Source organism: Sceloporus undulatus, chromosome 2, assembly GCF_019175285.1.
Source record: "Sceloporus undulatus isolate JIND9_A2432 ecotype Alabama chromosome 2, SceUnd_v1.1, whole genome shotgun sequence".
In the NCBI taxonomy this organism is placed as follows: Eukaryota; Metazoa; Chordata; class Lepidosauria; order Squamata; family Phrynosomatidae; genus Sceloporus; species Sceloporus undulatus.
In genome coordinates, this window is record NC_056523.1 from 78,975,063 (window position 1) to 78,987,596 (window position 12,534).

General features: G+C 43.4%; 1 protein-coding gene across 5 annotated transcripts in view; it reads left to right on the top strand.

Moving 5' to 3' along the window:
- RNF123 (ring finger protein 123) overlaps positions 1-12,381 on the top strand; it is a 152,785-nt gene extending 140,404 nt beyond the window's left edge. For 4 of the 5 annotated variants that reach the window (XM_042452202.1, XM_042452206.1, XM_042452203.1 and 1 more), the window contains exons 36-39: positions 3,368-3,510; positions 6,883-6,977; positions 9,466-9,551; positions 11,032-12,381. In XM_042452202.1, the coding sequence (XP_042308136.1) occupies positions 3,368-3,510; positions 6,883-6,977; positions 9,466-9,551; positions 11,032-11,131 (424 nt within the window). In that variant the 3' untranslated portion in view covers positions 11,132-12,381. Of the gene's footprint in view, positions 1-50; positions 123-3,367; positions 3,511-6,882; positions 6,978-9,465; positions 9,552-11,031 lie in introns of those variants that run through there. The other variant, XM_042452207.1, reaches the window with a different exon arrangement.
- Positions 12,382-12,534: the final 153 nt, after the last annotated feature.

A 12,534-nucleotide genomic window follows, 5' to 3' on the forward strand; every position in this document is an offset into this window, starting at 1 on the left:
CTCTTGGGATGGCTCACTTGTTAAAGCTATGCTTTCTTACCATATTTCAGCCTTGAATGGAAGCAGGAGGAGGCAGAAATCAAACACTTTGAATAATTGTTCTAATCAAGTATTATTAACCTGTAAGTCTACAAGCATTAACTTCATTTAAATGAAATCAAGTAGAACTTATTCCCAAATGTTTTAGGATTATTAATGTGGCAGATCCTAGAATAGTTTGAATACTGAACAGTTGAATGGTTTTGATAGCTAATCTAGACTTTCTAGGTACATTAATTATGAGGCCAAGTCATAATTTAGGTGTGTCACTCAATGGCCTTTCTGTAATAGGCCTTTAATTGTAGCCATTACTTTAGTTTCTCTTTCTCACTCCCATTATGGACAAGGTCAGTTTTTATTGCATTGTGTTTCCAATATTTTCAGTTCTATTCTAATCCTTCCTGTGTTGGTAATAGAATGAAACCTAGCTACTTTCTCTCTCATCCATTTTGAGCAATCTAAAGCCTGCATAAGGTGACCCAGGGAGAAGGGATTTGTTTTCAGTGCATAGCCTGAAGCCCCTCAGAACTCATTTCTAATTACTGTATATTGCCTTTTCTGAATAGTCTCTCATCTATTTTTACATAAATGTAAATAACTTGGTGTGTCCTCAGTGTAATCCAGCTTGATCAAATAATGGGACAGGGCTATTCCATGCATGGGAGGACTGAGCATTACAAACAGAGGTACTTAGTTCTTCAAGCCCAACTAGGCTTGCCATAACCCGGTTGCAACCGGGAATTTCCCGATTTTGGGGGCCGGGAGCCCCCCGGTTGCAGCCTGGGGCGCAGGAGGCGAAGCTGGAGGCGGCGCCTCCCCGCGCCCCCGCACCACCCTCCTCCTCCGCCCCCTCTCCCCCAAGCCGCGCGGAGGAGGCGAAGGTGGACGGAGGCAGCACCTCCTCTGCGCGGAGAGGGGGAGAGGAGGTGGGGGAAGGTGGCACAGGCGCACGGGGAAGCGGGGGATTCCCCCGGGATTCCCCCCCAGCGAGGCCCTGGATGGGGCTCCGCAATGGCGGAGTCCTCCGAGACCTGGCATGGGCTTGGGGGACGCTGCCACCCAAGGCCTAGCCAGGCCCTGGATGGGGCTCCACGATGGCGGAGTCCTCTGAGGCCTGGCATGGGCTTGGAGGACGCTGCCTCCCAAGCCCATGCCAGGCCCTGGATGGGGCTCCGCGATGGCGGAGTCCTCCCAGGCCTGGCATGGGCTTGGGGGACGCTGTCACCCAGGCCCCAGCGAGGCCTTGGACAAGGTTTAAAAATGCCAGATTTTTTTTTTATTTTCCTGGGCAGGAAATTAAAAAAAAAAAAAGTCCTACATTTTTAAACCTTGTCCTACATTTTCCCCGGTTTGGAGGTCCCCAGGGATGGCAACCCTAAGCCCAACCCACTATTCTTGCTCCCTGTCCATTCCCACCTCTTCCCCACACTTCTGGCTGTACTGCAAAAGATAGCCTTCTCTCTCTGCCAAAAAATGAGCCTGGTCATCTTTGCTTCATTTACCTTGGTTGTAGTCTCTTTCTGTTGCCAGAGTGACCCTGACGCGCGGCTGGAACAACTCACTTGCTGCTCACCTTAGATAGCGATAAAACCTTCCTTAGTGGGCTGCCACTGGCCTAGCAGGCCTCTTCTCACTGTGCCCATCCCAATTTTGGCCTGGGAACATGAAGCAGCCTTGACTCGGTATGGAGAAGGATGGCCTATGCAACAGCAAATTCTGTTTCTCAGGAAACTTGTGAAGGGAATTCTTTTGCTACACAGCATCCACCCATCAAAATGTGGGACAGCATTGAATCTGTATAATGTGGTATACATATACATTGTGAACACAATAAACTACTTGGACTGGTATAGTCCCATTTTGGTTATCAATTGATATGTTATTTAGTTTGTGTAAAGGCACATTTAGATGTTATGATGTCAGGTTATACTAATTCCTATAAATCATCAGGAAGGGTACATCTCTTTCCACCACCAAGACCAACCACCCTATGTGTGTGCGCAAACAATATGAAGTGCAATATGGAAATAAGAGTGAAGCTAATATTCCTATCCATGTGCCAATACTGTATTATTTTACTCATTATTTTTTGCCATTTTCACTACAAATGGGGGAAAAATCATTTAGGGGAAAAAATAAAACTGTTAAAGACATGCTTTGAGACAAGGAATAGGATGGAAGAGTAAGGGATTGGTTTTAGCCTTCCTTACTATGGTGTGGTTTAATGTTTACACTTGTATACACCACTTTATAGGGATTCAGCAACAGACTCAGTAGTGATGTGAGTCTGCTGCAATCACATCCAGGCTGCCATCAAGTCCTAGTTAATTAATTGTCTCCTTTAGAATAGAAAGAATGAATTGCTGGGAAAGTAGTGAGAATAGAGAGAGATTCTACATTGTTTTTCCATGAGCTGAAAAACACAGGAATTCAATATACAAACACTAATCCTTCTTGAGAGAAAAGCAAGAGTACCCTTTTAACAACTATGTAGCCCAGACACACCCTTCTGCTTCTTTCTACTGTGTATTCTCTCTGTAACAGTTCTTGTTTTCTTTTTATAAGTTGTAGTTCAGGATTCACTGTGCTGAGCTAGTTTAGCAAATGCAGTCTGAGAGTCCATTCAGTTGCTATGCAGCTGTTTCTCACTCTTCAGTCAAGTAACAATAAAATGAAGAGTAGCAGGGTATCTTTTGTACAAGACCTCTTAATTGCCAGAATGCTTTCTCTTTTGAGAGATTTTTAGGATCTGACTATTTGAGACTCCTTTCTTTACATCTTGTATTCTTAAGAGTATTTTTGCTGCTTCATGTGTACTTTTGAACAAGCCATTGGATTATAAAGCTTCCAGAATTCAGGTGTCTTCTGTATTTTGGCGGCATCCTCCACCTAGAAAATAGCTATATTAGAGTAAATGGGACTTTTAAATATCCTAGAGACTTTCAGTATTGGCCACAAGCAGGCCAGATCTCCTCAGAAAGATCCTCTGATCCAGAGCCTTTTCCTTCTTCAGTTTTCTTGTCTGTCTGTTTCCCCCTGTTTCTCACCAGGCAGCATCCAGGCCCCAACAGACCAAATCTGATGCCTTATTTTTTCTTCTTCTGCCTTTTTTTATTTTTTGCTGTGCTAGCCATGGGAGTAACTGGTGATGGCAGTGGACCTTGCCCTGGAGGTCTTGAGAAGAGTGTCTTTTCTCCTCACTGTGCCATTTCTCTTGATGAAACATTGTGATGCTGTATGGGGATTGCTGTGAGTAGTGGAAAGCACTACCCTTTGAATGTAATGCATTTAAAAGAGCATCTCTCTCTTTCTCTCTCTGTTTTTCAAGGGCTGAGCGGGCAACAGCTGTGCTGCTGGCAGATCCCTGTTTCCAACTCCGTTCTATTCAGTACTTGCTGGGTCACACAGAGCCTGTAGCAATGGGAGTAGCATCTTCTTCTGTGGATAAGAAACATTTTTCCCTACAGAGTTGTAAGTATCTCTCTAATCTATTGTGCTTACATATGTTTTGGACCACTCAAGCATGTGTGTTGTGTGCCTTCAAGTGGTTTCCGACTTATGGCAACCCCAAAGCAAACATATCATGCAGTTTTCTTGGCAAGATTTGTTCAGAGAAGGTTTGCCATAGCCTTCCTCTGAGACTAAGGGCATATGACTTGCCCAAGGTCACCCACTGGTCATGTGAGCCCTGATCTCCAAAGTCGTCGTCCAGCATTAAAACCACTATACCATACTGGACCACTTAGGTCTGCATGTCTATTAGTCTCTTGCAAATTGTGTGATTCCCAGTTGTCCCTCAGAGAAAAGGGAGTAAAATGGCCACTGTGACCTCTGCCACACAGAGCCTGTAAAACTTACATCTTGCCATTGTAATTTTGGCCATTGGGCTCTCTCCCTTACCCATCCCATGCCTCTTCATGCCCTCCAGGGATGCCGTTTCCTTGAGGAAATCAAACATATAGTCTAAGGCTTCATGTCAGTAGCAGCTGGTGGCGTCCGTGTGTGCCAGTGAATTTTCTCTGGGCTTTACTTTGAACTTTAAAAAGAACTGTTCAAGGTGCCGAATCCCGTCCCTTAAATAGATTCAGCATCATAAACAGCTCCTTTGAAATGTGGACTGATATATGGAATAGATGCACTGCCCTGTTAACATAGAATATCAGTAGCAATAGCAAGTACATGATACCATTTTAGAGCAAAGCCACATGAAAAATATAAAACCAGAATTACAATATATGCCATGTAAAATAACAATACAATAAAACAAGAAAAGATCTTAGCAGAATTTTAGGGAATGGCTCAGTGATAAATCACATGCTTTGCATACCTAAGGTCCCAAGTTCTCTGGCATTTCCAATTAAAATAAACGAAACATGGAGACTGGGGTGGGCACTGAGAACAGTAGGTCTGGAGAAGCTGCTGTGGCCATAGGAAGTGAGGAATAGTTTTGTTTGATAGGAGAGGGGCAGATTTTATATAAAACATTCCTTTGTTTTAGCAGACCTTCTTGACCCAGTTATATTCCCAAAACATCCTACAAAATCATTGAAATGAAGTCATCCTGAATACCCACGTTATTTTATGAAGAAAAGGCAATAAATACATTGCTTATCCATGCAGAGGGGATTGCTGCTCTGGACACTCTCAGAAAGAAAGATATTTGTCCATCTTTAAAGAGAGGGAGAATATAAAGCAAGCTCTTGTCCTTGACTCTGCCATTCCTTTGAAGTTTGCAAAGATGCAGGAGAGCAATTGGGGCACCAAGACGCAGGAAACATTGACCCCAAGGAATAGTGTAGGCTTTATTTATACATCCTCTAGGAACTATTGGTTCCGTGGAGATCTCACTCTGAGATGATGACAGAATAAAGCATGACGTGTTTGTGGCAGTGGTGGTGAGTTGCCAGAGTGAATGAGATCTGTTGAAAAGTCCTTGCAGCAGGGAGCAAAATGTCTCTTCTGCTTAAGCTCTCTTAAATTGTGCCGATCCTGTCAATTTATCTTATCCTGTACTGCGTGAAATAATGCCTCTGTCCTGAGGCTTTTCCCCAAAAAAAATTCTCTAGTTGAACGAGTACAAATAAATACACTTGCTGGGTGTTTACAAGACTGAGTCATCTGAGAGTGGCCATTTAACTGATACAATAAACTACATCTTAGCTCAAGTATCATCTCTGCTTTCTCCTCTCGTAATGGTTCCCCTATGAATCTCCACTAAGCTCAGGAAATATGCAACCCAGAAAATGTAAGGCAGGAGTCACAGTTGCCCTCCTATGCCCTGGGTAGTTGTATACTTGCCACTGAGCACTTTTAGGGTGGGGTGGAGATAGAAATTTTATTCTGAATGTGTGCTGATGATCTTTTTCTGTCAGTAAAATATAAAATAGCACTGGGAAATAGTCTTAAAGCTCCTGTGTTGCAGATTCCAAATATTTGCAGGGCACTGGGACTCTGGGTTGGTATTGATGAATGCTAAACCTCTGTGGACAATTAAATTGTGCCTTGAAAGACCAGACAGCTTTTGCTAGAGTAGTAGTTTGCTGGCTCTGGGGGGAGTTTCTGTCCTTTTCTTCTCCACAAATTCAATTTAAGTGACCTAGCAGCTGCAGTTTGCTTACCTTGCTAATCATTTGAAAACAGGTGCTACAAGAAAGGCAGACAACTACAGGTCATTTCACTCTTTTTTCCTATATAGGATTGCAAGCTGTTTCTCAAAGAGGAACTGTTCATTGTTTACCAGAATGGATATTTCTGAGACAACCCCGCCCCCCATCTCAGTAGCATCTTCCACAGTATGGCTGACTGTGCAGCAGAGTGCTTATGTTCTGTTTCTGTGCTGGCAGAGGGAAAGCTCTTAGGCCACCACAGAGAGTTCCTCTCTCTAAGAGCCTGATTCCCAAAATGAATGCTTGTCTCTCTGTCAGCAGCACCACCACCATCTGATGATAATGAACTAGGCCAGCAGCTGATGTGCTCTGTCATATTGGCACAGCAATGCTGGTTCTGGCTAGTTCTTTCCTGCATGAAACTGCAGTGGCCATCCTAAGCACACACAAAAAAGGCTCTCCTGAGAACACAGTGTAAGAGCAGTGTGTGAGAGATACACAAGTGAGGTTGGGAGAGAAATGCATATGGATACCAGATGCTTTTCTTCATACATTAAAATAGAAGCCCTTAAAGAGACAGTAGTATTAACCTTCTTTTTCTTAATAATAGTGAGAAGACCTGTTTCCCTCATTAGTTGTTTGTGCAGTTGGCCCTGTTGTTTTTACAGGGCACTGGAGAGCTTCCTCCTCTTTCATGGATAGAGTAATGCCTCATTACTCCATCTTCCCCCTTAAACATTCATTTCCTTGCCATCTTTACCAGGACACAGTCCTATTGGTTGCACAATCACTGGAAATATGAAAGCTTTCAAGCCTGTGAACATGGAACTACTTGTCTTAAAAGGCTGTTGATCTGGTCAGCCTGATTGAGGCAGGAGTTGTGGCTGCTGTGTGACCTGAGAAGATAGCCCTAAATACAATCTGTACCTGCAAAAACACGACACCTGCCTTGTCAATGAAGCAGGTTTGAATGGTACTTCAGAAATGTTGAGTTCAAGCCTCTTCTCTTTGTGCCTCTCTGAGTTAACTGGTGACAGCTGGGCTGTGCCACCATGCGGCCAACCACTTTCACTGCAGTTTGCGTTTAATCCTCCTTAACCACATACTGATCAGGAGGGTTGGAATGAGCTGAAAAAAGAAGTGTGTGGCAGGCCCTTTCCTCTTCCCCCCTGCATTGTAATGTTAGAATTCCTTCCCACCTACTCCAGTTATAGTCATTACCCTTTCCCCTCCCCAGACACAGATTACATCAGCCAGGAGGAGTTAGCCAAGGTGGAGCAGATGCTGGGCCACCTCAGTGAAGAATCCAAACAGGCTGCAGCCTCAACCTTGGTAAGTACACCAAAAAACTTGCTCTTTGCCTCTTAAATACACAGTAAAATGCAGATAGTCTATCATAGCCCTCAGCATCCACAAGGCCATCCAGATTCCAGAATTGTTAACTGCTTTGCTTAACAAGGGATTCTAAGTAGCTGGTCTGGCTTAGATGTGTAAGATCCACAAAAGTGTAGATCCAGCCTCTGTGGCAAAGGTGTTGGCAGTGGTTGAAGTATGGTTCCTTATATACTGGAGCTAATTTTATAGGTTGTGTCATATTATCAGCCCCCCCCCCCAAAAAAAAAGAAAGAAAGAAAGAAAGAGTAAGCTAACCACCCACCAGTTTCATAGAACAGCATGAACTAAGTCTGGGAGTGAGAGTTCTCATGCTCCAGGCTTACTCAACAATTTCAATGAGCAGAGCAGAGAACCATGGCTTTAAGCCACAGAGGAAGGCAGTCTTCCATAACCTCAGTGTTTTTCTCCCTTTGAGGTCTACAGACACCAGTGAGGAAACAGAAATCCCAGTGATATTGCATCCCAATTCCTTTACCGAAAGGAGGCCTGTTTTTCATGACCCATTCCTTTCCACTACCCTCAGTGCTTAACAAAATTTAAATTGTTTTAAAATCATTTTATTTGCATGCTGCCCTAAGATCTTTTGATATAGGGTGGGATGCAATTTTTTTAAAACAAAAAGAATATGTAATTCTTTGAAACCCTATATCATAGAAGCAAAATAAATTCTGCAAAATAGTTGATAGAACATATGTAGGTTTAATGAATTTCTTTGGAGTATATGTGTGTATTTCTGTATTCCCAAAATGGAGAATTTTGAATGAAGGGACAAAGAGCAGGAAGTATATGGAGGAAGAAGGATCTAAAAGCAGTACTAGAAACTGCCCAGATTGATTCTGACTGCTGGACTACCCGTGTGTTGCTCTGTCTGGGTGACCTCCGGAGAAAAGCAGTGATCCATCAAGGAACATGATAGCTGCCAGGGTCTGGGTTTGAATTATTAATGGGGCTGCTCACCTTCCAGCTGCAATTTGGAGCTGCATGAAGGCTGCTGCAGTTGGTGGGAGAGGTGAGTGGCATGGACGTGATGGCCATGTCCCTGGACTCAGAAGCAGCTCAGGCTGTTAGGCAAGGACGGTCCTGGGGCAGAACGGAATCTTTCTTAAGAAGTGCATTCTTAAGTGTGCTCTTTGCATGAGTGTAGCAATGGAGCCTCGCCAAATATATCTTGACAACTGCACTTGTCCTCAGATCTCCCTAAATCATACAGAAAGAGAACAGTGTAAATATCTGCACACGTGATGGAGCACAGTCAGCAATATAGGTAGAGATAATCTTTTTCATCTAAGAGAGAGATTCACCAGAGATAAAACTTTGGTGTCTTTGGGGTTTTTTTAAAAAACAGAACTCACTTTCTCCTCCTAGTGACAGTAAGGCAATATGATCACTGGAACTGCCTCTCCTTTTGGACACAGAGAGGGCCCTCTCTTCCATTGTGACATCTTTGGGATGAGGAGTTCCTGTATAACCAGGATGTCTCAGGTACAGGCAATTAGGTTTTTGCAGAACTCCCAGGAAAAGAATATGCATTTTAAAAACAATAAACAGATTTAGAAGTTGCCTTTTTCTCTCTCCTACAGCAGTAGGGGCATGGCTGAGAAAGAAAATGTTTCACTTTGCAAGTCAAGTCTTCTTCCTTCCCCACAGAAGTAGAAAATAATCCAGACAGTGAACAGCAGATCTTTATGAATCATAATCTGTACTCAGGACAAGAGGCTGCTGTTAGAACAGAGTACAGATAAACAGAATGGTTCCCAATTGGCAAAGGGGTCAAGCAAAGCTGCATACCATCACCTTATTTATTCAACCTGTATCCAGAAAATGTCATACAGAGAGCAGGTTTAAACTCAGAGACAGGAGGAGGGAAGATTGGGGGAAGGAGCATCAGCAACCTAAAATATGGGGATTACCAGATACTACTAGCAGAAACCAACAAGGACCTGGAGCAGTTACTGAAGAAATTTAAGGAAGAAAGCACCAAGGTGGGCTTAATGCTGAACATTAAGAACTTCAGTAGACACAGAACAGGGTAAACCAAGACATGCCTATTTAAATGGCCATCTAGGCCCTTTGATATGGAAATGTTCATGTCTGAAGCACTGAGCAACCACAAGAAACACATTAGAGCCATGAAAATTAGAGGCCTCTATCCAAATGGAATATTTGCTGTTAAGTGCCTTTGAGTTATCTCAAAGTACAACTTCTTTAGTACCACCCCTGCCTTACACCTTGGAAGAAAAGTGTAGTACATAAAACACACACACACAGGAAGGAGCATATGCTTTCCTCTGTAGACAAGAGAATACATTTGTGCTGGCTTTTTCTTTTGTTATGTTGACTGTAAAGAGGTTCAGGTCCCTGTCATTGTACTTGATCATAATGTAGACTGACAGCTTCTAACACAGGTGTTTTTTTCCTCTTGTAGCCCACTAGTGAGGAGGACTTGTGCCCTATCTGCTATGCGCATCCAATCTCTGCTGTATTCAAGCCATGCTCCCACAAGTCATGCAAGTGAGTAAACTGCCTGTGGTAGAGGGCTTTTTCATACTGGTTGGATTGAGACATTGTGTGCAGAATTTAGCAACTTAGGAAACAACTCCTTGCTTATTTTTGAACAATGTTTTAACCCTTCAGGCTGAGAAAGTAGGCTTTAAAATGTGTGGTCCAGAAAGAAAAATGACACACTTCATAGGATGCTCAAAAGATAGTTTCTATCCCTCCCCCCCCAAAAAATAAGCCTTTTGCCAATTAACATTTTTAGGCCTTTTTCTTTTGGATTTCATTGGATGCCCTCTAATTTTTCCTTTTGTGTGTGTGTGTGGGGGGGGGGGGATATCATAGTAAAATCTTCGGTCAATATCCAGTTTTAAACCCAAGTCAATTAGACCCATGCTATCTTTGAAGCATATGTATCTTCCAGTTTACTAAGGCCTGTTACAGACTGCCAAAATAAAGCTGCTTCGGGTCTCTTTGGAGGTATGCTGTTTAAATGATGCATGCATCCTAAGAATCTGAAAGCTGCACCAAAGCTGCACTCCAGCGCTTAGGAATGGAGTGTGGCTTTGGCGCAACCTCCGGACTCTTAGGACCCATGCATCATTTAAACAGCATACCTCCAAAGAGACCTGAAGCAGCTTTATTTTGGCAGTCTGTAACAGGCCTAAGTGTCCATTGAGTTGGTGAGTTTAGCTAGTTGGGACTAACAAATTGTATTTAGGTCATGAGAAGCAAGGCAGAATTCCCTGTTATTGTTGTGTTATTGTTCCAATTTATGGCAACCCTAAATTGAACCTTGGGATTTTCCAAGGGGTTTTCTTGTTCCAGAGGGATGCCTTTGCAATCCCCCTAAGGCTGTGTATGTGTGACTTGCCTGAGGTCACCTAGTGGGTTTCCATGTCTGAGCAGGGATTTGAACTCTGTTTTCCCAGGGTCCTAATCCAACACTCAAACAATTATACCAGTCTGACTATTTAGAATTCTCAGTGCCCTCCATTTCTCTTTGACTATTTCTGTGATTAGCAGAAGCAAAACGATGCAGCCATGCACAAAAGCAAATGTTTACATCTGGCTAATTTGCATCACACATCCAGGTTGCAGAATTTCAATCATAAGAACAGAGCAGGCACTGGTCAGCATAGTAATCCTGTAGTCTATGCTGTAGTCCTGTACAACACTGTGGTTATCAGGAGCCAACAGACAGCCCTCCATATCTGCAGATTCAACCATCCACAACTTGAAAATATTTTTTAAAAATTAATTCCAAAAGCCAAACCTTGAATTTATACAAGGGGCATTCATTTTACTTAGCATGGCTTGAATAAAACCTACAGTTTATATAAGGGATATTCATTTTATTATGCCATTGTATTTAATGGGACTTGTCAAACCTCAGCAGATCCCAAGGGCCCACTGTATTAAACGTACAAGATAAACCCACTTTGTCTCTAACCTCTAAGCGTTGTGTACGAGCTTTTACTTCTTGTCCTTCCAGAGCCTGCATCAATCAACACCTGATGAACAACAAGGACTGCTTCTTCTGCAAAGCCACCATCACGGGTGTGGATGACTACATTAAGCCAGCCACCTCCTAGTGCCTGGACCCTGCAGGGCAGGGCCACATGCCTGGGCAGCTTCTCCACAGGGTGGACTCTCCCTGCTCTGAGGACACCTCTGTCAAAGGCAGCTGCTGTTCAGTATAGCCGAGCTCAGTTTTATTTATAACACCTCTTGCAGGCCAAGCACTGCTGTATGCATCCCCTAGGCCACATTGTCCCCTTCAGTCCCCCTGAATTAAGGTACATTTCCTATTGCTTTCATTGACTCCAAATATACAGGCATTGGCTTTTCCCATGGGGTACGTACAAGAGGGCAGAACATACTCAGGTTCTCTACCTCAGCCTGAATCTCCTTTCCTGCAACTGCCCTGGAAAGCCTATCTTTTATTGTAGCTGGGAAACCTCTCTGTGGTGTGGTGCTCTTCTTGATGGGAGTCCAGCTGCTCACCAGCCATGTGTGTTCTTGCCGCTGCTGCAGCACTTTGCTCTTTGATCATGCATGTGTGGCTCAGAGTTGGTTGAAATATTTTATGTGGGCATACTATGCAGTAGCCCATCTGCTTGTACCACCTGATGTGTAGACTTCTGAGACAGAGGGAGATGATAAATAATTTTTCCATATGCAATCAAGAGGTGGGGCAGGTGAGTGATATTGTACCCATTTGTCTGCCTTAAAAAAAATTGAATTTGCTTTTCAAGAATCTGGCTTTTCTTTGAAGGTAGGGAAAGCCTGGAGAAACATCATAAAACACTAGGTCAGGCTTTTGTTTTGGGGAGCCTGGTGATGTGACAAAAGGCACACTATGCTGTGACTAATATAAGTGCAGAGGTGAAGCCCACAGCCACCAGAGGAATAAGTCTGAACCAACATCCAAGCATCCCCAAGGAAAAATATCAGACACTGTAGGGACCAGTATTTGATCCCTGCATTGTGTAGTGTTTGGGAAAAGTACTAATTAGGTTGATTTTCTGGGCTACAACAGGAGTAAACCTGTCTGCACTGCTATCTTCCACCAGCTGAAGGTGCCTATGGCACCAGCCCTTCACTGTGTGACCAGACTGCCTGTACTATCCAGGAGCAGACAAGATTTTTTAAAACAACAACAAACCATTTACTAACTGTGTGTGAGACTTGTAACCTGAAGTGTTGGGGAGGGTAGCAAGCATTGTGCTTGGAGCAAGGAATTTAACTTATGTGCATCTATGATTGTCTCCCTCCCACAATCCCCTCCAAACTGGAGGGTGTTACTTCCATAAAATGGAATATTAAATTATTATTCCTTAAAGTTGTTAGGTGTGTATTTTTCCTTAATATTATGAGCCATTCTCTGGGAGGTAGGCTATAGCTAGTAAAGGCAAACAGCTGGCAAAGTAACTACAGGAGTATTTCCCAGGAAGGCATTAGGAAAAGTATGCTACCCATTAGGTCTATGGCTGGC